Source organism: Enhydra lutris, unplaced genomic scaffold (genome assembly GCF_002288905.1).
Source record: "Enhydra lutris kenyoni isolate GAN:26980312 unplaced genomic scaffold, ASM228890v2 scaffoldscaffold30, whole genome shotgun sequence".
NCBI lineage: Eukaryota > Metazoa > Chordata > Mammalia > Carnivora > Mustelidae > Enhydra > Enhydra lutris.
The window spans coordinates 17,108,235-17,134,428 of NW_019154114.1; the positions used below are offsets into that span (position 1 = coordinate 17,108,235).

The 26,194-nt window shown below is 46.9% G+C and overlaps 1 protein-coding gene across 1 annotated transcript in view; it reads left to right on the forward strand.

Annotated features, from left to right (window-relative positions):
- Positions 1-5,697: 5,697 nt before the first annotated feature.
- Positions 5,698-26,194, forward strand: part of LOC111152768 (cadherin 13) — a 991,753-nt gene continuing 971,256 nt past the window's right edge. Inside the window, exon 1 of the mRNA XM_022511391.1 lies at positions 5,698-6,033. Within this exon, the coding sequence (XP_022367099.1) occupies positions 5,989-6,033 (45 nt within the window). The 5' untranslated portion in view covers positions 5,698-5,988. The remainder of the gene's footprint in view (positions 6,034-26,194) is intronic.

The window sequence follows — 26,194 nt, forward strand, 5'->3', positions numbered from 1 at the left end:
TGAATTTCAGGGGTTTTTGTTACTATTTATATTTAATTTCTTATCAACAGATACAAAAAGTACAACGTCGATCAAGTAAAGATCCGTGACACTTCTGACATACAATGGAAACCAACTACAGTGGACCCTTAGCTCTTTGTAAACAGCCGCTGATCCCTCATAGCTCTGGCTACCGGTGACTCTCAGCACCTCCTGTGGCCGACTGTTACAGAGTGATGGCTTTCTGGGAGTCACATTTTCTGAAGTACACAACCGTGCCTTTGCCTTTCTTTCTCTGCTGCCTTGCTCAGTGGCTAATATGCAGTAGGCACTTGACGAATGTTTCTTGAATGAATGAATGAGTGAATGAATGAATATATGTGAGTATTAGAGAATTCTCTTCAGTAATGATCCTCAAACTGGGCAGACACAGAGCATGTAATACACAGACAGTTAAACCTCACCCCTGAGTTTCTGAATCAGTAGATCTGGGGGGAGACCTGAGAATTTTCATTTTTTTAGCCTATTTCCAAGGGGTGCTGATGCTACTGGTCCAGGGGCACACTTTGAAAACCACTGCTCTACCAAATTAAATCTGAGAGGATTCTCTGTGTAGAAATAACCCCAGTCACTAATTTTGGGTAAGGGAGACACCTAGAGGGGGGTTTTAACGGCTACTAGTTCACAGGATAAAATTGGTGTCTGAATGCCCAATTTTGCTACTAAGGAGGGATTGAAATCCTAAAGACAGTGAGGCCATTGAGCTGAGATGGCCTAAAAGTCACTCCCGATTTTATCTCTGTGCAAGTGTGGAAGGCATGATGGTATTGATTGCATTCATTGAAGGCACCATCTTAATGCAGTATCTCCAAAGCCAAAGGAGTATTTCCTGTCTTAGTCTTAGATGTCTGGGCTCTTTATACATTGTCTAAATTCAGAAGGCTGTCAGACCCCAAGTATTCCTCACCAAATATCTCTGAGCACCAACATGCTCACAGTAGCCTCTGGAATGTTCCTTACTTTGTCTGATTCTGGCCTAGACTATTGTCAGAAGACCTTGCCTTGCTGTAGGATGAGTTAGATGGCCACATGAGATTGGAGACTATCAAGGTCATAGCATCCTTTCCATGTGGCAAGACTGAACTGTCTCCATTAGGAAGCCTCTCTGTTAGGGCAGTATCGGTAGGGGGCTGTTTTCACATCAGCATCACACAGTTTTCAGTACAGAACCCACTTAACCTATATTCTCAGCAAAAATCATTTGGGCACATATTATATGCCAGTGTCCCAGAAGCTGAGCCCACAGAAGCAGAAAGACATAGGACTTACGTTTCAGAGAGGTAGACAAATAACAAGTGAACAAATGCAAGGATTGGCTAGTTTTTGGTATATAACAAACCACCTCCAAATTTAGAGCAATTGTTTAATTTTACTATAGGTCAGATGATTGGGGTGGGACTCTGCTGGGCTTACCTAAGCACCTCTGGGCTCATGGGGGTGCTTGTCTCTCTTCCTGCAACCAATGAGCTCACCCATGAAGGCATTTGTAGAGGCCCTAGCGAGAGCACGCTGAAACACACAGGGCCTCTTGGGGCCTGGGTTTATAACCACCTCCTCATCACTTCTGCCTCATTCCACTGACCACATCAAATTCATGGGGCCAAACCCAAAGTCAAGGAGTAAAAGGTGGAGATGGAGGATGGGGTGAGAAATGGAGCAGTAATGCAAGTGACCACTTATAAGATTAAGTGACATAAAAGGCTCTGAGGAAACAAAACAGGTTTGTGGCTCAGGAACAATCAAGGATGCTACTTTTGGGTGGCCGGGTATTGTGGGATGGTGTAGCGTCATAGTCTCAGGTGTTTTTGAGCAGACTGTCCCACTGGGAGGGGTGTAGCTTCAGCACTGTGCTCTGTCCATAAGGCTGTACAGTGTGGGCTTCCCTCCTGGTGGTCCTAGCATCTCCCCATTATCAAGGGCTCCTGGCAGAACTCCTAACTCTTGTGTCTCATAAGGGCATCTCTCTGGTTTATCACTGTTCTATACAAATGCCTCATTTGTACAAAAGCACATTCAAAGGGCACCAAAATTTGAGTAAGTTATCTCTGCTGGAAGGTACAACATGCACCTTGCTATGCACACACAGCCATGTGCTCGTACACGTAACACCCAGCCACTGCACACACGTGCATGGCAACCTCCACACAGCCAGAAATGATGTCTTCACCCGTGTCATTGAAAGGCAGCAGTCTCCCTCCCTGGGCCTTCAGGATACAGCTACTCAATGTTGGCCGATTTCGTCCGCCCAGAGCCAGCCTGATGTGCCTGAGAAAGCGGTGTGAACATGGTACGTGTCCAGAGGCAGACCTAGATTCTGGGCAAAAGCAGCCAGGGGCTTGGTGGGGGGCTGGAGTGCAGGGTGGTAAAGCAGGGGCTGTTAGGGGGTGGTTCCCAGGTTCAGCGCTCACTTGCCACCATCAATCTGTCCAGCAGCCAAAAGGTTCCCATTAGGGAGTTGAAGGGAAAATGCAAAAAAACCAAATGGATTTCTTCTTCAGGGGCCTTTTATCACTGCAGCGAAATGATTTTTCTTCTGTCTTTATTGAACAAAATATGATATCCTGTGTTTGGTGAAATGCATGTTCTCTGAGAACACATGGGATTAGGGGATTGAGGGGGAAAAGTAGCATCCATTTTTACAGCAACTCTTGTAGCACTATTGTATTATCATTCCCATGTTCTTGATGAATAAACTGAGCTTTGGGGAGTAAAAGCAACTTGCCCAATGTAAGTAGAGTCTGGAGATCCTAAACTAAGTCTCATTTTTGCAGACAAATCTTTTCTGCCTTCCTAGACTTCATGGGTTTCTAAAGATGAGCCTTAAAGCCTAAGAAAACTCTTGAAGTTAACTCTTCCTGGCCCTTAAAATCTAAGCCTTGGGGATGGAAGTAGGGGGGTATGGGAGAGGCCCTTTGGGCATGCTTGCTTGGACTCAGCTATGGTGGCTGGAGCCAGTCTGCCTGCTGGGACAGTAACTCAGGAGAAAAGCCCAGGACCTTGGTGAATGCCTGCACAGGTACTGTCCAGAGACAGAGTTGGCGGATTTTTGCAAATGTGCACCTGTCTTCACTGGTACCATCAGGGCATGTGGTCATTGGCAGTCTGGGACTCACAGCATCCTGCTACCTGTTGTGGGTCAGTGCATTCATTTTGTATGTAGACGATAAAGCTGAAATCAGATTGGAATGTTGCTCTTGGCCAAGCCAAACCTCACAATAGATTACTTGCCTCCTTGGGGGAACATCTAACAGCTGGCCTCTTAGGGCACAAAGGCACAGCCCCCCACTCTATTAGGGTCATCTCCGAATGGAAGGCCTCTCTTGCCGCAGAGCTCCCCTGGGATTGGCGGAGGCCTTCACTGCCACTGCCGATCTCGTTTCCCTTCCTCTGGCAGCTGCTGCTCATGAGAACACCCTGACTGATCCCACCCGCACACATTTCCATCCCGGTCCCTGGTCTAGGGAAACCAGCTGGTCTCTCACTGGCGATTAAATGCTCCAGCGGTGAAGTGACACCTGACACTTTTGCTCACAGCTTATTGGCTCTAAGTGGTCACACAGCCCCATGCTGACCACAAGGGGGCTGGCAAGTGCAACCCCGCACTGGCCAGGAAGGGAGAATATTAGACCGACAGGGTGAGCAGCAGCCAGGCCGAAGGGATGGAGCCCCCGCAGAAAGGGCCCGCCGAACTACGAAATCAAAAACACCGTTTCACACTTGGGTCAAGTGCAGCCTTGCACACCCTGCCCTAAGGACTGCTTCCCCAACCAGGTAGCTGCTTGTGGAAGTGTGGCTGGATGATTTCTGCCATCTTTATCCCTTCTAGTGGTTTATCGTCTCCCAAGCTGTTCTCTGCTCCCTGTCTCCCTTGGTGCCTGCTGAATCTGTGGGCTTAGCTCAGCTGGCCCCTGACGGACAAGATGGCTCCTGCTGTGGAATGGAGAAAAAACAAGGTGTTTCAGGATGCCTTGATTTGAAGCCTGCCCAATTCCAAAATACCCCGTTTTACTCTTAATGGTAGGCAACATGGTTCTAGGTCCCCACACACGAGTTTTAAGCAGGGACAGTCATCTATATCAAACACTGTGACTGCCCCTCTCAAAGGTTCAGGGCCAGTTCCTGCTTAGTAAAGAGGATGGAAAGTTGAAGGAACTGGAAGAAGAAGCAATATCCACCTTTCCTGGGCTTTTCTGGAGGCCATTGGGCGACCATTGCCATCTGTTGGGCCAGCGCTGGTTAATGCAGCGAGGAGGGCGGATAGCACTGCAGCTTTGTCTGTGACCTTGGGAACACGCGAGGTGACCTTGGGACTAAATAGCTGGCAATGAAGGAATTTTAAAAAGTTTACCTTTATCGAGTGGTCATTTTGTCACTTAATCCTCACAACGACCTTATAAGTTCAGTATGATTTATATTCTCATTTAACTAGTGAACAAACATAGGCACAGAGAGTGCAAGTAACTTAACTTATCTGCGACAGAACTGGGGGTTAAGCTTAGGCAGTATGGCCCCAGACTCTCTGCCACCCACCCCTTGCCACTTTGATTAGGTCTAGACATCTATTTAACACACATTGATGACTGTCTCCATGTTCTAGGCCCTGTGCCAGGTGCTGGGAATATAGCCCAATCCACTAGATCTCAGCATGGTCCATTGCTCAGTGTCCTGCTATATGAGATGTCCTACAATACATGTATTCTACTGCTCAGCTCCAGGGATAAATTTCACCAGTAGATATTTGTGTATCTTTTTCTATAATAAGAACTATATAACTTACATGTTTCTCTTATTGCTTTGGCCACCAGGAAGCTCAGATCTAAATCAGAGCAAATATAATAGAGTTTCCGTTTAGCATTTTGGTTTTCTGAATTTTTCCTCCCAGCCTGGATTTTTTTGTTTTGGTTTCATCAATTCTGTTGCACAAATGCCTTTATTTTAAAATACCTTAAATCCTTTTTAGAAGGAGGCTGCATGGAAATGACAAAGTGAGATCTTTACTGCGTATTTTTAGATTCCTACTGGGAAAGGTAGACCTATATATCCCTCTTACCCTCATTCCTATAGCTCCCCCACTTACGAAACCCCTTGAGCAGAGGCCATGACTATTCTCAGTCCCTTGGGATTGGTAGGAGCTTCTGAAAAATCACATCCATATAGGAAAAAAAAAAAAAAGTTTCCTTAAATCATGGCTCCAAATCTGGTGCCAGATGCACATTTGTGGAATGGGCAGCCAGTCATACTCTCACCTGAGCAGTTAATAAAATCTATTGCCCCTTGATGGATTTTTTTCTACAAGCAAGAATTGATCTGTCGTCTTTGTGATTTGTGAGATGGCTAGGAAACACCAAACACCATCATGACTTGGGCCACATTAGGAGAGGAAAGGAAAAAAAAAAAAAAAAAAAAAGGAAGAAAGAAAGAAAGAAAAAAAAAAAATCCACTGCCAAGTCTTTCCAGGCGTGGAAAGGGCTGGAACTGCGGGGTCATTTTATTTGATTTATTGGAATTAAAGTGGATCTTATTAACATTTTAATAAAGAGAATCTTTTTGCACTGGGCTGGAAGTGTTCGCCAGTCCCCGGTGCAATTCCATTCTCTGCAAAAGTGGAATCGGCTGGTGTTGCCCAGCGTGATTTGTGAGGCTGGGCCCCAACAGTCCAAAAAAGCAAACGGGCTGCCTCCTCCGAGGGGCTCGCTCTGTGCGAGGTGCTCGCCCTGTATCTGCCATGCAAAACGAGGGAGCTTTATGAAGGAATCCGTCTTGTAAAGCCATTGGTCCTGGTCATCAGCCTCTACCCAATGCTTTCGTGATGCTGCCGCTGATCTATTTGGGAAGTTGGCTGGCTGGTGAGGCAGAGCCTCTCCTCAAAGCCTGGCTCCCACGGAAAATATGCTCAGTGCAGCCAAGTGCATGAATGAAAACGCCGCCGGGCGCTTCTAGTCGGGCAAAATGCAGCCGAGAACTCCGCTCCTCCTGTGCGTTCTCCTGTCCCAGGTAAGGAAGAGGGGCTGCGGGGCGCACCCCGCATTCGGGTCGCCTGGCGCGGGCAGGGCGAGGGGGTTTTCGGGGGTCGGGGGACTCTGGGGCGCGGCAGCGAAGGAAGCCTGGGGCTCGAAGGGAGGTCGTTCACAGCCCCGGGGATCCTAGGGGGCCCCTGATTTCTTACTCCGGGGTGTGTGTGTGTGTGTGTGTGTGTGTGTGTGTGTGTGTGTGTGAATATGTGTGTGTACGTTTGGAGGAGGAGGCGAGAGCTCCCTCGTCCCTTTTTTTTTTTTTTTTTTTTTTTTTTTTGCAATCCGGGGCGACATTCTCGCCTACATCAAGTGGGGTAACTTTGATTCGCCTCCTCCGGAGGCTCATGCATTGGAGAAAGACTCAGTTGGAGGCGACTCAAAGGAGTCGCGGTTCCCCCCCAGCGCAGCGCTGAGCGGGGACGCAGGGCTCCGGTCCGGATTGCAGGCTGCCGGGCTGGAGAGGCCGGCTTGGCATCGCCGACTTCCCTGGGCGCCCGGGCCCCCTCGCCCAGCCCCACGGCGCTCCGTAAGGCGCCTCCCGGCAGCCTAACGCTGCAGCCCGGCGGCTGCTGCTGTCGCTCAAAGGCTCTGGCTCTGGCCGAGCCCGCATGGGGGCTCTTTTCCTCCCTGACCTCGGGCCCGGAGCGCGTCCCCCCGCCACACTCCCCCTGCCAGGACGCAGGCCCCAGCCCCCCGCGCCCCCTTTGTCCAGCCAGCTGTAGCTCCGGCTCCGAGCCCCGACTGCCGCCTCTGCTGTCTTCCCGGGCGGGCGAGGAGCGCAGAGAAAAGTTCAAGCCTTGCCCACCAGGGCTGCAGCTGCCTGTTAACCCTCGGAGCGCTGAGGCTGGAGGGAAGGGCCGGTGGGAAGGGCCGGTGACCCGGGAGAGGGTGGGGGGTGGGGTGCGATGGAGACTTGGTTCTCCGGCAACCACCTCTGTATCTGGAAGATCTCGGGAAGTTTGTGTGCAGGAAAGCAGTACTCCGAGGAGGCCAGACCGAGGTGCTGGCGGCTGAGGGGCACGCCCAGCCCTGCTCTGGGGCCTGTGGTTTCTGAGAGCACTGTGACCCAGTCCCCCAAGGCCTCCTGTGAAGCCTATGGGGCTGGGGTTGGGCTGGCAGCCTACAAGTGGGTGGGTAAGATCAAGGCAGGGACAGACAGAGGAGAGAAGGAGACAGGAAGTGTCTCTGGGTGCTAGGAATGGGTGTTGAGTTCCTGGCCAGGACTCCTGAGTGCCAAGGGAAGAGGCACATGTGTGAGTGTGCGTGTGGTGGGGAGAGGGGGCTGGTGGTGAGGCAGCTAGGATCCCGGGCAAGGGCTGGCTGGGATGTGGAGATGGAGGGCAGCTTTCTAAGGGAGGCCACTGCTACATCAATGCTGGGGTTAGACTTTGGAAATGGGCCAGTGTCCCAGGAACACAGTGACCATGGAAATGATGTAAAGTGGAAGTTAGCGGGTGGATGCCAGTGCCTGGGGGCAGGGTAAGGTGCCGGCCTGACTGCTGAGCCCCTCCCCCGCTTAGGATTTCTGTCTTCCCTGGATACACAGCCCCCATTCAGGACTGCGCTGTTTTACTCCTCTAACACTGGGGCTTTGCTGGCTGAGTGTCTTGGGGGTCTCTGTAACCTTAAGTCCTGCCACAAATCCTATGTCTGGCCATGAATGAGTTTTCCAGACTTCTGGAGTCTGACTGTCCCTGAGGCTGTATGCATGTATATATATCCCCATTTAGTAGGGTGGTTCAGAGTATGCCTCTGATTCAGACAGATCCTCTCTGCCCTATGCTGGTCGTACCACCCTGGGCAAGTTGTTGAATATCTCTGAGCTTTCTGATTTTCCACTGTAAAATAATCTTATCACCTTCCTGGGATTGCCAGGTAGATTAATTGCATTCAACAGGATGTCCTAGATAATGCATTTATCATGAGGCTTGGCACACTGGGAACCATTAGCATCTGGGAGCACTTACCACAGCCCTTCCCGGGGACTTTACAGTCCTTTTCTCTCTCAGCATGCTTGGACCTCAGTTAGGATTCCAGGGCTTGCCAAAGTTACATATCCCTTTGAGCAAGGCGGACCACATGGCAGCACCCAGCAATCGCGGTGCACGCGGGACTTCTCACTTGATACCTTTTGTAAAGCAACTGGTGTGTCTTCTCTCCTCGGGCCCAGATGGCACAGGTGGGTCTGAAGGCTGTCAGCTCACTCAGTTCCTTAGCATGGGGGAGCAGAGGTTCTACCGGGAACTGAATTGCCTTGTCTCTGAGGCTTATTTCTCTCTTAGATTGTTATGCAGAATCAGAGCAAATGTCCACATTAGGACACTAATTGATATCCCGGTTGCAACAGCACCTTGCAGAGAAATCGTTTTGGTGCAGTTCACTTGATCGGCAAGAGATTCAAGTGCACATAGCTCTGTATGTCATAGTGAGAAGTGGAGAAAGTCTTGGAGCTTTTGAGTCAACAGGCAAAACCAAAACTTTTTCAAGGCAGAGAGAAAACAGAGGAAAGGGAAAAACAATGTAATATAGCAAATTAGTCACTTGGTCCTAAGTGCTGTTCAGGCAAGCATGTATGTGTTTTTCCACTGCATTTGTAATACTCTGGGTCCGGCTTTGGAAGCCATCAATCTCGACGTTTATTGGCTGGTTGCTGTTTGAGGCATTTTGGGAGGGGGAGGAAGAATTCTAAACAACAATGGTTGGAAGCTGGCAAAGTCAAGGAACAGTCACCTCTCTTCTCCCCTGGGGTGTTTTGGGAAAGGCTGTCCCAGAAGTGGCCTCTGGCATTTAGCTATGATAAATAATGAATGCGGAACAGATTAAGGAGTCCCAACATAGAAAATACACTGTAAATATGATTCCCACCCCCCACCCCCATTTGGGTATCGCTTATAACTAGCCAAAAGTTCTAACAATGAATGAGTAATCCCCCAAGAATTAGGATTTTAGGGAGTGGTTCAGGTTTAGAGAGCAGTTACTGGGGAGTGACCAAAAATGTTCCACAGAATTCTGAGATGTTGATTTAAAATGGGGAGTTCTTTGTTGGGGTCAGAATCTTGATTTTCAGGACTTCAAATGAGAATCAGTGTATTTTTTAGTACCCCCGAAACATCATTTATTATATCTTAAGGGCAGTGTTTATTTGCAGAACGGTTCTGATAGGGAGAAAAGACTATGGGAGTGGCAGAGAGCACCCCTGCCCTGGGATGGCTTCAACATGTGACAGCCTGTATCAAAAGCACGGGGGAAACAGACACATAAGTTGTGAAGAGAATCAAAGTGGCAGAGTTCACATGTCTGAACCATTTTCTTAGCAAGTCCCCAAAGAGATTTAATAAACTGCAAGGCTGAATATGTGATCTGGGGTTTATGTAATGCCACAGTCTATATTAAAAGCCCAACAGTCATCTTAGCTAATCTCTTCTGCTCTGCCTCCCTCCCTTCTCTCCTTTTCTATCTTTAGCCCTTGGGTTTTCCATTAAATAAAACCTATTTCCTTCTAGAAGTATCTCCTATGTGTGACAGTGGAATTGCCCAGCAAACCAATGTACCCAGTAACAGTATACAGAGTATCAGCATCTTCAGGGGAACACTCACTCTCAGCCTGAGTGTCACTGTTTAGGTGAGAGTACAGCTAGGTTCTTGAGAATATCCTTCTCTCCTTCCCTCCTTCCAAAAAGACAGTTGCTTGGAGAGTCCAGTTAATTTCTTTGAGGTGGAAGGGAAGGAAAATGGCAAACTCTGGGTTCCGTGACAGTCCCATCATCTACATAGTCACAGTGTTTCCTATTTCTTTGTGCCTGTGTAGGTCCATCTCTGTGTGTTTTGATCTTGTTTCAATACCTGTTGAAAAATTTCTCCAGAAGAGGGCTCCATTCACAGCATTACAAAATTCTGAATCTACAGCTTCTATATTTTAAAGAACTTCAGTGTAGTAGTAGTTCCATCAAAATCCAGTTAGTTTCCTCATTCCCGATTATTTGCTCCAAGCTCCCCCAGGGAGAAGTCCTGCCATTTTGCTCTGAGTATCTTCCGTCTTTTCCTTAATCCTTTATTCCCTATTGTAGTTGTTTCTTTTCTGTCTTATTCTGCAACTGCGTATCCTCTCCGAGTAATAGAGCAGGGAACATTTGAAAGACCTTTGTAGACAATGCCATATGAGATGTGGGGAAGTTCTGAAATTTCCTGGCATTTGATTTTGTTTGGACCTGGTTTTACTCTTTAGGCAGCCAAAAGGCAGGCACAGCTCGCCTGTGACAGGAGATAATCTTCCCCATTAGGTAACTACCCAGAAGAATGACTCATGAGCCAGATTCGCTCACCCTCCATCACCAGTTGAAAAGGAGAGGGAAATATGTCTGTCATCCAATTACAATAATCAGTTGGGCAGAATCAAATCAAGTGACCAGTGGTTTTGGCATTGTTTCCACTTAGCTATGGGCAAGGGTGCCCACATGCCTAAGAGAGTCTGACCCTCTTGAAGGTTGCTGCCAATATAGTCCCCTGCTGCCTGTCTCCTCTGTAGCTACCCAGGGATCCCAGGCCTGACTAGGCCTCCTTGAGCAGACAGTGCAAATGATGATGGGCTGGACCGTAGGATCCCCTTCATTAGGCACTAAGTAGTGACTTTATGCTGGGTTAGGGTCGAAAGCAATTTCCTTCTCTACTGAGAGAAACAGTGAAGGGCAGGCTAAGGGAGGAGAAGAAATGACATTTCAGACTTGAAACACAGACTGAGCCAGAGCTCAAGTTACTGAATGGGTCACCCTTTGACTTAGCAGGTTGAACCTTGAGATATCTGCTTGGTGGGGCTAAAACTCATCCATCCCAATTCTGCAACTGTGGCTTCTGGGCAGAGGTGATAAAGAAGCAGCCACAGGCCAAATGTAGCTCATGGATGTATCTTATTTGGTAAAATGTTTTGAAAAGTGGGAAATTATAAATTAAAAAACAAAAAACAAAAAAACAGGTTTCTTGCATTTCCTGAAATGTCAGAAGGTTGGGCACTCCTAGGGCTTCATTCCCACTTGGCCACATTTCGGTAGAGCAGAGAGGGCTTACTGCCCCCTTTAGGAAGGACATGGCTCTGTAAATTGCCACAGTCCCTACCAGTCCCCACTATTCATCCAACCAGCTAAACTCATCTTTACCCACTTGCCTCATAGCCATTTGTGCTGGGAACTTCTGCTTTCACAAATTTTGAGGCTTAATTAAATTGATACAGTCAAGTTTTTAGGGATAGGCTACTTGAAAAGGAAGGGACAAGCCTCTTTCTGATCACTGAGCTTGAACTGGATTGAGACTTGCTTTGGAAGAACATGGTCGAGGGGATCCACATCTCCGTCCTGAGAACATTGCTACTGCTGAGAGTGCCACTGGGTGACCAGGAGTGCCCGGAGCACTGAGACACCCAGATCACTGTTCCATGAGTAATAGTTACACCCAGAGAAGTGACACACTGTAGCTTTGAGTAAAGCCGACGTGGGTACACCAGAGGGTTGGTGCACCCCAAACATCGCAGTCACGGGGCTCTGGGAGTACTGGATAATAGGTACGCCCCAGTGCACTGTGCCACGTGTTATACTGAGAGCATCAGTACCCTTGGAGTGCAGCGACAGTCTGGGCATTGTCATTCCCACAGTGTTGCTCACCAGCAAAGTGAGTATCATCAGAACCTCACAATAACGTCTCGTCCTCAGCCCTGCAGGGGACTCCGGGAGCACTGAGTTAGCTCTCAGAGCGTTTACAACTTCAGGGTAGTGTTAGCTCCGTAGCTTTGTTGCCTGGATTACTTTTATATACACGGGACATTGTCACCTCTACCACCAACTGGAATTCGTGTGATGTTCTTACAACTGCTCTGAACAGTTAACACCCAGCATGGTCTTCACAGAGTGTTAACGCTAGAATTAATGTCCTCTGCCTCCACAAATACTAGATTAACCCGCCCATCGAGCCCCTACCAATAGGTAAGCCTCAGATCACTTGTTTCCATAGCCTCAGATCCCAAAGATCAGGGTAAACATAATTACACACACGTACCAGAAAAAAAAAAAAAAAAGTGATTGTTTTTTCTCTGTCACTTGCCAACAGAAGTCAAATTCCTGAAAATTAGCATTAGCAATGGGCACGTTTTGACATGTCATGTCTCATTTCAAAGGCCCCGGCAAGTGTCACCCAATCTGTTCCAGAAGCACAAAGCCCCTGTGTCTCCCAGCTGAGTGTAGGCCGGGCTGGGGTGCAGGGCGGCAGCTGCTCAGCTGAGAGCAGCCCTGCCACATGCCTGGGCAGGGCCAGGAAATGAGCTCAGCCTCTGGAGGAGCCTGGGGACCCTGCAAGGAATGTGGCAGCTTCCATCCCTGCCTTATGCGGCCTCCAGGCCAAAGTCTCTTTCCTCTCGGGGTGACAGGGAACTGCTTTTCCATGTGCTGTATGAGATGGTACCTGCAAATGCCCAAACTTGAGCTTCTGTGGTCATCTCCCTGTCTACTAATGTAGGACCTGCAGAAAGTGGCCAGATCCTAGCAGCAGAACCCAGAGCTGTCTCAGGCTACACAGGCTCTGCCTTCAAATGCCATAAGCTCTGGGCATCTGGGAACATCTAACTCTGGGTTTGCAAACTGTGGCCTCTGGGCCAATTCTTGCCTGAAGACTGTTTTTCTAAATAGTTTTATTGGACCATAGCCAGGCCCATTCATTTATATAATTATCTATGGCTGAGCTTGTGCTATAACAATAGGGTTGACACCATATGGCCCACGAAGCCTAAAATATTTACTATTTGGCCCTTTACAGAAAAAAGTTTGCTGACTCCTGCTCTGACTCAGAATTATAGCCAGAGGGGCTGCAGGAAATCTTCCCTAAGGGCAGGGAGGCGATAGAGATTCATTCATTAGGCGCTGTCCCTCCTAAGCCCCAAGTACTCTAGTAACTTAACTTCAGGGAGATTCACCTGGGGACCGTCCATCAATACCTGTGATATCCGAGGAGGACTGACCACCTGCTCGGGTTACAGCTACTTGTGAGGCTGACCTAGTCTCTGCTCTCTTGGGAGCTCCGATCCTGAGAGAGCCCCTAGCAGGGGAGGTCACTGTCAGTTCAGGAATAATTCAAAACAAGGGACTGCTATGAAAATGCAGTTGTGTGAGGTGTGCTGACTAGTGTGTTTTGCTCATCTGTGCCTTGTCTTTCTTCTCCACTGAAATATAAGCTCGCTTAAAGCACATACTACTGTCTGATCGGTTTGCTCCTGCATCCGCAGGGCCTAGAACAGTGCTGGTGTGCAGTAGGCCTTCAGCAAACATGAATGAATGAATGAACAAACGAACGAAAGAACAAATGAATATAGAAAGGCATCAGCTTCGGATGAAGGTCCTGCGAGCCTTCCTTCATAGCCTGATGCTTGAGCCACAGTCTGGAGGAGTAGTGAGGTTTACTGACAATAGACCACCGGAAGGTGTAGGCAGGGAAAAGCATTCCAGGAAGAAGGCACAGCCTGGGGGAAGTCTCTGTGTGTGTGTGTGGGGGGGGGATACTGCTTAGCTGAAGGAGGATGATCCCAGGAGCTGCTGAGTGGTGCCAGAGCCACTGCGGCTTTGGCTGCCACCACAGGGATTTTGGTGTTTGTCTTGGAGCAATGGGCAGCCATTGAAAGTAACAGGGGGAGGGTGTCCTGTGACAAGGTCAGATTTCCATTTTGGAAAGGTCACCCTGGCTGCAGTGTAGCAGATGGACTGATGCTGGGTACGAGCAGAGGGGAGAAGCCAGTCCAGGCCTGAGATCCTGGGAGTGGCAGTGCAGACGAGGGAAAGAGATGCACCGCTCCAAGCATGCCAGAGACATTTAGGGCAGAACCTGGCAGGGCTGGGAGATGGCAGAGCAAGGGCCAGGGAGGGGTTGCTTGAGTTCTGACTCTGTCAACTGGCAGCTTCCTGCCAGTTGCCTGAATGAGGAACCCAGGTGTTTGACGTTATAAACAGGGCCTGAGGGCCGTTTCCCTGGGGGTGTCAGCCAGGCTGCAGTAATGCCCCTCAGGAGAGGCGTCCCAGACCCCAGCGACACTACTGCCCACAGATCCAATGCGTGTTCGCATCTGGGATGGGCACCGTGGGGGCTTGGAAATGCCCTTGTCTAGAGAGACTGATGCATAGCCTCTATAATTAACCAATCTCTGAGGCTTTTCATGCAAAAGATATTTGGGAGAAACATTGGCAAGCCCTTTAATCGTTTCTTGAACATTCAATCAGCAGCACTAGAAATATTTCTTACATGAAGCAAATAATGATCTACTACTTTCTGCAATCACTTTGCAAATGTTAACAAGTCCTCATTTCAGCATGTCGGATATGGCCTCAGCGACTCTTAGGTTTCCAGGTGGAGTAGCAGAATCTTCTCCATGGTGCCAGGAAGTGGAATGTTGGTAAATGTTTAACAACCGGCTTCTCTTTAAAAAGAAGAAGTGGCACAGGCAAGTTATCCTCAGAAGGTGAGGGGTGCTCAGGTGTCTGCATTTACTGAGGCATGTAGAGAATTTATAGGTAAGCAACACACACATAGAGACCTGTTCTCATGGGGCTTGCCATCTACCCAGGGCAGCCATTAAGAAACAAGAAAATATATTTTGTGGGCCACCTGGGTGGCTCAGTCAGTCCTCACCCAGGACCCTGGGATGAGCCCACATTAGGCTCCCTGTTCAGCAGGGAAGCTGCTTCTCCCTCTCCCTCTGCCCGCCACCCCCCATGCTCTCTCTCTCTCAAATAAATAAATTAATAAAATCTTTAAAAAAAAAACACAAGAAAATAAATAGCTGACATAATACGAACTTGGTAATTGTTACCAGAGGAAACAACAGGGACTAAAACAGCGCTGCAGGACTGATGGCTCCATCTTCCCTCCCGTTCCTTCACCTTTCCCTTCCTCCTCCCACCCCTTCCATCTGTCTTTTCTCCTTTCTTCCCATGATTACTAAACTCTACCCAGTGCCAAGAATGCTGCTGTCTTGGAATTCAGAGATGAATACATACCCGGTCCTGAATAGGGAAGGCGCTGGGGGTGAATGAGGGCCTGAGGTCCTCGAGGGCTCAGAGCAACAAGCATCTCAGATGGCTTAGGACAGTTAGGGAGACTTCTGAGGCTTTAGCAAGTCAGTTTGAGCCCTGGCCATTTGCACGCTGCCTTTCCTCTTCTTTTTCCTCCTGTGTCTGAGCGAGGAGAGAGAACACTTATACCTGCCCAGCAGGGTTTTGCTTAAATAAGCATATGCTGTGACTTCATTCATGATTGGCAAATGCTGGATGCTAAGGGAACGTTGGTTGTATTCACTTCCACACGCTGCGCTCCAAGGGAACTTGTAGCTCTCAGGTACTGGGGAGGCCTCGGCCCTGATCATCTTTCTAACTCAGAAGGGAAAAAATGCTTATGTATTTAAAATGCATGGACATTAAAAACAATAAAGTTTGCCCTCTGGGGAAGGATTTGCCAATTCTCATATTGGTGGCTCCCGAAAGATCCTTCCCCTAAGGATTTCATGCCTCATAAAATCACTTGATCGGGTGGGATCTCTTCTTCTAGATATATCTTCTCAGCAACTGTTTCCCCAGAGGCTTTATCAGGGCAGTGCGTGTGTGGGTGTACATGTCAGTACTATGAGCACTTACGATTCTGATTTAAAATGTATCAAATACATGTAGCAAATTTACTGTACAATTTATTGCTATGTGCCACTTGCATACATCATGTCCAATCTTCATTGCAACCCTTAGGGACAACTGTTCTTATCTTCATTTTATACACCATGAAAAGAAGTTCAGAGTGGTTGAGTCATTTGCCTCAGGCCAGCCAGCCACTAAGAACTGGGACCAGGGCTTGAGCCCATCGTTTCTGATTCCTGTGCATGGGCACATGAATATTTTACTCATGTATAAAAGCTTCCCCCCAAACGATGTAAGGATTTTCTCCTTTGATTGTTTTGTTTTCTGATTCTCCTGGAGTCAAAATGGCTCATGTAGTCATCCCATTTTTGAATTCCTGTTGTCAAAAAGTGGGCCTGGGACCTGGGTCTGCTGTCTGGCTTAATGGCTGCAAACTGGGGTAGCTCCAGGTTATTTGCATTATCACCAAGTCCTTGTTTTCGACCAGGGGCAGATGACCCACCCATACCGCATGCTTCCCCCAGCAAGAACGACCAGCGCAGGAAGACAGCCAGGCGCGACTCCGTTGGGGTGTGGCTCCTCTGCAGGGTCCAGTGCAGGTCAGTTCCTTAGGAGGAAATTTGCTGGCAGTCTCCTGCCTGCCGCTAAGCTCTAAGCCTGGATGGCATTCCTCCCCAGGTCCCAAGGAGCTCCACTGTATCCTGAGTTCTAATGTCTACAGTAACGTTTTCCTTAGTCCAGAGAAAATGAGAAATACACAGCTTGTTTTACCAAAAGAGTTTTCTTTTTTATCCCCCCCTTTTTAGTTCAATTTAAGTGCCTTTAGTCAGGCTGGCCATTGATTCCATGAACATTTGTTGAATGCCTTTCATGTGCCTGGCACAATCTTACCCCTGGCGACAGAGCAGAGCGGGGCGTGCTCACAGAGTCCCCTGTGCTGGATATCCCCTATGGTGGATATGCACACTCCCCCCTTTGACCCAGTCCTTACCGCTCCGCATGGTGGCTTCCCATTTCTGCCTCTCTCAGGACATTTGCACCTGTGCACCCCAATCTGCACATTTTGTGTCTCAGTCATTCATTGAACAAATAGTGACTGATCGACCATGTATCTGAAGCATGGTGCTTTACACTGGGTGGGCAGCCATGATCATTGTCCTCATGGACACTGGGTGGGCAGCCGTGATCACTGTCCTCAAGGAGTCTACGTTTTAATGGGGGAGAAAGACAGTAAACAGCAAAAATAAGGAAGTACAATAATTTTGGGTCGTGATTGTGCCGTAAAACAATTAAAATGGGATAGGCAGTTGTTCTGAGTTTATCCGCAGCCCTCTCTTGGGATAGAAAATTCATTGTTCTGATGCAATGACCTTTCTACTTTTTAGGGATGAAATGTCCTATTGTTTGTAAAAAGAAGTTAATGAACTAACTGCCTATCTCATTTTTGTCTTCTATTTATCAGGGTAAATAGAGTGGGGAAGTGTTGGCAAAACTTTGTCTATTCTCCATGTTTTGTTTTTCTTGAAATTTTGCTTTTGGGACTCCATAAATGTGGCAACCAATGATTTAAAGTGCAGGTAGGTAATCTTTTTCTGTAGAGAATAAATATATATCTGTAGGATAAATATATGTCTCTTTGCAGTTACTCAACATTATCAATGTAGCATGAAAACAGCCACACATAATTTGTGAACAAGTGGGCTGGGTTTTGTTCCAATAAACCTTTATTTAGAAAAACAGGCAGAGCTGGATTTGGCCCTCGGGCTGTACTTCGTCAGCCTCTGATCAAAACCATCAGCCACCTCACCAGTTGTTCAAAATGGGATAGGGTCAAGGCCAGAGAGCGGAACCAGACGTTTTCTTTGGGCTGCCGTTACCATGAGAATGTGATACTTCTTTGGGAAGACAGTATCATGGGATTATTCCAGGTTAACCTTGATCAAGGTAAAGATTAAGGAACATAATTCTGAGACAACTACTAAAATATATAATTTAGCTTTTATAGTAATTTTCCGGACTACAATTTTTAAGGCTTCCTTGCCACCCAAAGGTGTATTGGTGTTAAACACTGTACCTTAGGCTGTATTCCTCCAAACAGTGTTGGGGATATAGGCTTGGAGGCAGGGAGCTAATCTGAGAGACAATTCTAAGACACAGAAGTGAGTAACAAGAAAGAAAGAAGGAAAGCCAGCAAAGAGCGTGTCATTGAGCTGGTTACTGTCATGGGCAGCTGGGGCTCATTACCGCTAGGGCCCCTCAGAAGAATGGTGTAAAACTTGCTTCTGAAGAGCCCCTTTGCTGGATAGGACACTGAGGTGTGTGTCCGCTGGGCCCATCTTCCATTGGTTGAGGGTGGTCCCTGGCACCATTAATTTCTCTGTGCTTCCCTGATGAGCTTTTGCGGCTCTGGAGGAATCACCATGGATTTGGGAAAGTCCTGAGCAGAAAAATGGAGAGCCGTGACAGGTGCTTGGGCTGGTAGTATACGCCGAGTAGGGCATGAGTTTAGAAGACATTCCAGTTGCCTCTGTTATACGTTACCGGAAACTTTCTCAGTAGATCTTATCTTAAAGAAAAGGGTTATGGTTGTGGGCTTTTTTGTTGTGTGTTTTTTTTTTTTTTTTAAACCCAATGAGTTTGGTTTAGCACCTACGTGCAGATACTCTCTTTCCCACTAGATGGTACCAGTATGCCAAAGCCCTGGAATGCTACCGTGGGCCTCATCTTTGACATGGATATATTCCCACTACTTACAAACAAGGAATGAGCGGGTTGAGGTTGGAGGAACAGACTGTGGGTGTTTGGGGGATGTGAGATGGGAAAAAGTGGAGGTTGTCTAAATAGTTACCCTCATTCAGTCGTTCACCAACAAATCTTACCGACCCCCCCCTGAGTTCTCAACACTCTTCTCAGCATTGGGAATACAGATACAAGCAATGTACGCAAAGTCCCTAACCTGGCGAGCTTCTGTACTGGTTGGGGGAGAGACAGTACAAACAAACGTGCAGATATGTGTGTCTTGTGGTGAGTTCTGTGGAAAGCAGTCCTTCTGGTATCTATCTGCCTGTCTTATCAACTAATACATGGCAAGAGATTATTTCCATCTGTTTATTAAACCCCATTCTGCCACTCACCTACCTCTTGTGATGATGCTTGTATGGTTTATTTTCACAACGAGACCCTGAGCTTGTGGAGGGCAGAAGTTGTGCTCGGCGAATGGGTGTTGACCAACTGGAACCCACTGAAGACCACCTCAGCCAACGACTTGTTGGTTGTTTTAGTTAGTCTGAAATCATTCTGAATGCCTACTGTTGTCAACACACAATAGAGTTGCATTTTACTCAGGGGTTAGATTATAAAGTCAAGGTTGAAGACAAACACAGAGTTGTCATTAACCTTGAAATATCTTAAGTTGCCCGTTAAATTGCCGTGTGTGTGGTTTTGCATACGCATCCCTGTACTGTAATCAATATGTGACAACGTATAATGCATGCCGTAATGGACAGTGCATAATAAAGACTATAGGAAGATATAATTTTACAGAATTTAACTGCAGTGTTTAAATTGTTCTTTTTCCTTCTCTTTTTGCTGGAAGAGCCGGATTTCCATTAGTTAAATGTGCATATGATAGGACTTTACTGTATTCATTCAAGCTGGGGTTTCTTAATCATATGATCCCCACCAGGCTGTGTGCTGGGGAGGACAAGAGCTGTGTTCTTTGTGCTCTGTTCATCTTTTGGGTTCCCACCACCAGCCACATGCTTTGGGGCAGAGGAACAGCATACAGGTAATAATAGTAGTAGTAGCAGTATAGGAGATTAACACTTAAGTAGTGCTTACTATGAACTAGGCCCTGTGTGAGTTCTTTAGATGTACTAATTAGTATTTTTAATCCTTCTAAAGACTCTATGGTGTATCTACTATGATTTTAATTCCATTTCACAGATGGGGAAATTCCAGGAGAACTGGATAAAGGTCACACAGATTTTGACCTCTGGGGCTGAGATTCAAACTTGAGCAGTCTCAAAGGCCACATGTTGTATGATTCCATGAAATGGAAAGAATTGTCCAGAACAAGCAAATCCATACTGATAGAAAGTAGAGTAGTGATTGACTAGGGTCCTGGGTGGGAGGAGTAGGGAATGGAGAGTGACTGCTAATGGGCATGGGATTTTTTTGGGGGGAGTGATGGAAATGTTCTGGAATGAGACAGTGATGATAGCGGCACAGTGTGTGAATATACTAAAAACCACAGAATTGCATACTTTAACAGGGTGAACCTTATAGTATGTGGCTGTTATCTCAATAGAGCTGTTATTCAACAGAAAAGCAAGCCAACCTAGGCGGTCCAACCTCAGGGCTCTTATGGCCATCCTGAGCCCTCCTACAGGCACTCAGTAAGTGCTAGTGGCTTTCTACTCTCTTGCCTTACACTAACCCTACTATTCCTCAGAAGGGCCCTATCATCCAACCTCATTTCAGTGATCAGAAAACCAAGGCAGGTGTATATGGAGGAACTTGGGGCTGGCAAGTGACCCAGGCAGTTCTGGGCCTGAAGCATAATGGTTTTCACATTTTTTTTTTTTAAATTATTAAATGAGTCCATTTTTTAAATTATGTTCCTTTAGCCAACATATAGTATGTCATTTTTTTGTTTTTAAAATTAATTCTAATGATGAAATAATATATAAATACATTTTCCTTTTTAAAATTTGAACATTTATACATAAAGCTAGTCCCTCCTGACCTTCATTAGTTTTTGATGTAGTTTTCAACGATTCATTAGTTGCATGTAACACCCAATGCTCATCACATCATGTGCCCTCCTTAATACCCATCACCAGGTCACCTCATTTCCCTACCCCCCCATTCTTTTTTTTAAATTTCATACATTTTATTAATTAAAAGCAACACTAGTGGACTAGAGCTATAGGTTTTTTCATCATCTATTCATCTATTTCATCATTTCGTCTATTTCATCAGAAATGAGGCAGTGGTTCTTCACTTTTCTTTTGCAGGTTTGCAAAGTGGATTAAGATCCTTCTTTGCTCCCTGGTTATTATTCCTCTCTGGCCCAGATGGGTCTGGTGTAGGGTATTGGCACCAAGGCCCAGAGACCACAGGGTCATAGTGTGTGTTAGAAGGTATGTTAGTGTGGCTGACTTCTAAAAACTAGTAAGCCTAAGTGGCTCAGGACCTGGGAGAGAAGGAAGTGGAAGAGGGAAGAACTCTTTGAGGCGCTGATTGTCATTGTGCTCAAGTTGATACCAGACTGCTGAAAGGATTCATCCAAACTAACAAGAATGTTTGTTCCCCCTTGGCTGGTTCAGATGAAGACTTCATGGCCTGGCAATGAAAAGGAAGCTGAGGTCTAAGGCAGGGGAGGGAGCTTTTTGCTCTTACACTTGGCCCTTGGCACCACCAAATCAAGGCCCTCACCCCCATCAGAAACACTCCCCCTTCAGCACCTGCTTCCCCCACCAGATATCTTTGATTCCCAAGCTCTGTAAACATGAGATTTATTCCTCTGTGCCTTCACTCTTGTGTTGATGATTTGTTCTTGTCTTTCATGTTTAAAATGCAGAGTGATGAAGCCATTAGCCAAGCACAGCACAGCAGGAAGGGGCAGCAGGGCTTGCCCCTGGATCCGGCCCCAGGATGCCTGTTTGTGGTACTGGAGGGTGAGGATTTATAAAGACAAAGCTGAGGGACTATAAATATCTTCCCGGGTCTCTAGTCTGGAAGAGCAGCTGCAACATGAGCTGGGGCAGGAGCTAGGATTGAAAGCGTTCTGGCTGAGATCTGGCTTCCCAGGTGGCTGGTCTTGGGGTAGCAAAGAGTGCTGGGCCACCTAGATTCGTAAAGCCCTCCCAGGTAGCAGCAGGTGATTACACACATCCACATGAGTGTATGATTTTCCAACGTGTTTGGCAAAGTAGATTCTGAAGGAGTACTGGTTCCATGAGATGTTAATAAAGGTTCTGGAAAAAATAGGTTGCTTTAGCTAATATTTTGGGAAACCCTGGACTTACCCATAGAAACGAAGCAGGTTGTATTTTGTTTTTCACAACTGAACATCTCTGAGACTTTATTGTGCATTTGAGTTTCAGAGAGGGGTTCCCCAAGGCTGCATTCCCAATGCTCTTCCTAAATTCCCAGGGCTAAGGGAACTCTTGCATGGAGTGAGTCATGAGATGGAGACGCACAGGATAAATGTGTCACAAGTGGGGGAGAAGGAGCTACGGGCATTCGGTAGGTGGAGGCCAGGGATGCTGTCCAACATCCTACAGTACACAGGACAGCCCCCACCATGAAGAATTGTCCCAACCCAAATGTCAGCGGAGTAAGTGTGAGGGCACCGGGTCTCACTGCAGAGCTTTGAGCTCACCCAGCACAGACAGGAATGGCTGTCTCTACCCCATCCCACTCTAGAAGCCACAATCCAAAGTTGGCTCTGTGAAAAGAGAACGAGTAGCAAGTTACTATCTGTGTATAATTTTTCAGAAGGTAAAACCGTGACTCTCTGGTAAATACAAACATTAATTCATTAACTTATGAGGAAACTCATAAGATGCTATGATGGTCTCAAAGGGCATTTAAGAAGCTAAGGGTATTTCTGAGCAATTTGACAAAGAAATATTAGGATGAGATTCCTGAGTTAGGGGGGAAAAAAAAAACCACAGTTAATGTGCCACATGCCTAAACCTTGGGGGTTATCTGTTCCATTAGACAAATTATTTTTGTTTCTACTGGACAAAAATTGGCAAGTAATTGGGAAGTTCACCAAGTCTGGGGACTTCCTTCAAGAGCAAACAACAAGATGAACTATGAACATGCCCCTAGACATCCGGTGACCTCTGTCCCTGAGTGATATTCAGAGGGTTTCCATCAGTCATTTTGGCCATGTTTACAAGCTTTGGATAATGTTTTTCTGATTCCTTACACATGATTTTTAATTTACTAGTGCTGCCTGACCTGACATGGTCTGGGAAACGTGGGGCAAAGAAATGGAAGAGTCAGCTGAGGTCCAGGAGGTGGTGGGAGGAGAAATTCTGTAGGTCCAGTTGATTATGGAGATGCCATCTGGTAACTATCCTTGGTTAAGCATGTGCTGTGCTACATGCTTTCATTCAATCTTAGTAGATGGGACTGACCATCGTCCACATGTACTGATGAGGAAACTGAGTCAGAGGGAGAGTCAGGATGTCAGTAGAAGATACAGGCAGAGTAAGATGAAAATGGTGTGGGATCAAGACCAAAGTGGGGAGGGGTACCTGGGTGGCTCAATGGGTTAAAGCCTCTGCCTTCAGCTCAGGTCATGATCTCAGGGTCCTGGGATCGAGCCCCGCATCAGGCTCTCTGCTCAGCAGGGAGCCTGCTTCCTCTTCTCTCTGCCTTCCTCTCTGCCTACTTCTGATCTGTCTCTGTCAAAGAAATAAATTAAAAAAAAAAAAAAATCTTAAAAAAAAAAAAAAAAAAAGACCAGGGGCGCCTGGTTGGCTCAGTGGGTTAAAGCCTCTGCCTTCGGCTCAGGTCATGATCTCAGGGTCCTGGGATCGAGCCCCGCATCGGGTTCTCTGCTCTGCAGGGAGCCTGCTTCCCTCTCTCTCTGCCTGCCTCTCTGCCTACTTGTGATCTCTCTCTGTCAAATAAATAATTAAAATCTTTAAGGGGCGCCTGGGTGGCTCAGTGGGTTAAGCCTCTGCCTTCAGCTCAGGTCATGATCCCAGGGCCCTGGGATCGAGCCCCGCATCGGGCTCTCTGCTCGGCGGGGAGCCTGCTTCCTCTTCTCTCCTCTCTCTCTGCCTGCCTCTCTGCCTGCTTGTGATCTCTGTCAGATAAGTAAATAAAATCTTAAAAAAAAAAAAAAAAGACCAAAGAGGGGAGAAATAGAGAAGGAAGGGGGTGGGTGTTATACGCTGGAGGGAAGCATGAGTTCAGTTTGAGGCAAAAGTACTCATAGCATATTCAGATGGAACAAGGAGGCTGTTCTGGGTGACAATAAATGTGAACACGGTGTGAAACTGGATCAGGGCTACAGAGATGGCAGCTATTATTAGTATCGGTGTTATTTTAGCCAAAAGATCTCACTACTGCTACAGGGCAGTGCCTGGCAATAACCCATGGTGGTTAGGAGCCCAGGCCTTGAGGGAAGCTGAATTGGTTCGGACTTCAGCTCTGCCCCTGGAGGTCTGTGTGGCCATGGGCAAGTGGCTTAACATCTCTGTGCCTCAGCTTTCAGATCTATGAAATGAGGGCCATGATGTCTACCTGATAGAGCTGGCATGGGGATTCCAGTCGACCCTGTAAAATCCTGGCTGAGCAAATGATAAACCCTTGGGAAATGGCAGCTGGTTCTCTGAGGAGGTGACTAGACAGGATTTAGCAGATGATGGTTGTTAGCCATTTGTCTGTAGTATCACAGTCTGTCTTAGTTCCCCCAAGAGCAGATTCTGAAAGGATTTGAGTGCAGTTAATTCATCTGGGAGGTGATCCAGGGAAAGCTGTGGGGGGTGGGGAAATGAAGCAGGGAAGGGAAGTGTCTTATTCAGCCTGTTGCTACTGTGGCTGCTTGGACCTAATTCCCCTTGGGATCCTTGGGAGCCATTGCAGGACACATCAGAGTTGTCCCACCTGAGGGACATGGGAGCTCCAACTCTATGCCACAAATCTGGGTGGGCATTGTTTGGGGCTGTTCCTTGTGGCATTGATTTTAAGCACTACTGGACTTCTGGGTATGGACTCTGGCCCCAGAGAAAGCCATCAGCAAAGAGGTGTGGAGTTTTTCAGCTGGAAATGGGGCCAGCCCTTTAAAGGAGAGGCCAGAGGGATATGGGCTTGGGGGGTAGGTGGGAAGCTCTTAGCATCCGCTGTAGGCAGGATCCAAGGGCATAAAAACAGTGATGCCCTTTGGGCCAGGAATCTACATCTGAGAAGTTAAAGAAACAGAGCTAGGCATACAAAAAGACACATAGAAATAACTTTACTGCATTATAGGTGATTGCCTGAATTGAGGACGATAACAATAATCAACATGTGTTGATTATTTGCCATGCGCCCGACTCTCCTAAGTGCTCAACAAATGAGCTAAATTCTAGCAAGTGGAAACTGGCTAAGTGGCTGGGTGGAATATGAGGAGGGCAATGGCATGAAGACAGCAATGGCATGGAGAAATCACCTACTGAGAAGTGATACAGAACAGGAGACTCTGTGTGGAATAGGATCCTACAAGCAGAAAAAGTCTCTATGTATGGGAAAGGGGGTGATGTCTGAAAGGAAGTTCATCAAAATCCTAACTGTGGTTTTGTCTGTGTCATGGGTTTGTGAGTGATTTTCTCCCTCTAGTGAACGAATCTCCACTGCCTGTAATACGTCTATGAAAAAAAATACGGTAAATACGAAAAACTGAAAGAAGGGAGGAAAACTTCTAAAAAATAGGTTTCCAGGAAGGGAATGGAAAATCCAAAAGAGGTCCAGCAGAGGCTTCAAAGAAGGGAATGGAAAACGATATTTCAGAAAAATTAACCTGTGGGTGGTGTGGAAGAGGGATTGGACTGGGGAAAACCCAAGGTAAGAAATTAGCTCAGCTTGTGAGCAAACAAAGGTCATAGGGCGTATGGAAAGGAAAGAGCCAGTTTTGAAGGTTTGGTGGTTAATGGGATGATGGGGAAGAAAGGGAAAAAATGCCAGAAATGACCCCAAGATTTTTCTTTAAGAGTGCTTTAAGAAAAATTCTGAAGATAAAGAGATTACTCTGACATTATTTCCCCTGCTTACTGCATGGTGTGTGATAATAATCGTTTTGAGTCTCACTATTAAAACATAAAGCAATTTCTTTTTTTAAAGATGTTATTTATATATTTGGAAGAAAGAGTGAGAGAGAGAAGGAGCAGGGAGAGGGGAAGAAGGAGAGGGAGTAGGAGATTCCCTGCCGAGCAGGTAGCCCCAAAACATAATGCAATTTCATCTGAAAAAGAAAATTAGCAGTGAAACAACAAACATATATGGAGCACCTCTTTGAGATCTACTTACATCTACTGTTTCATCTAAACCTAACAACAATCCTATTAGCTATGTTCTTAGTATTTATGTTTAACAAGTGGTATAAGTATTGATCAGAGAAGTAAAGGTACTTATCCAAGGTCACAAAGAATCTGAATTCAGATCATTGTTAAGTGAACTGTATGTATGTATGCATATATGGATGGATGAATGATGGATGGATGGATGGACGGGTAGATGGGTGGCTGGGTGGATGGATGGGTGGATCGGTGGGTGGATGGGTGGATGGATGGATTGGTAACCATGTAAGGGGGAAAATGTAGGGTACTATAATGTCAAAAGAGAAGAGAGGGCATTTCAAGAAGGAAGTGGCAGTTACCTTAGAAGATAAGGAAGGAAGGAACCTGGAGAAAGCACTAGATTCTACAAGAAGAAGGTGTGGTCACTAGTTCTTTTTATGGGGGTCATTGTGGTCAAGTAATCAAAGTT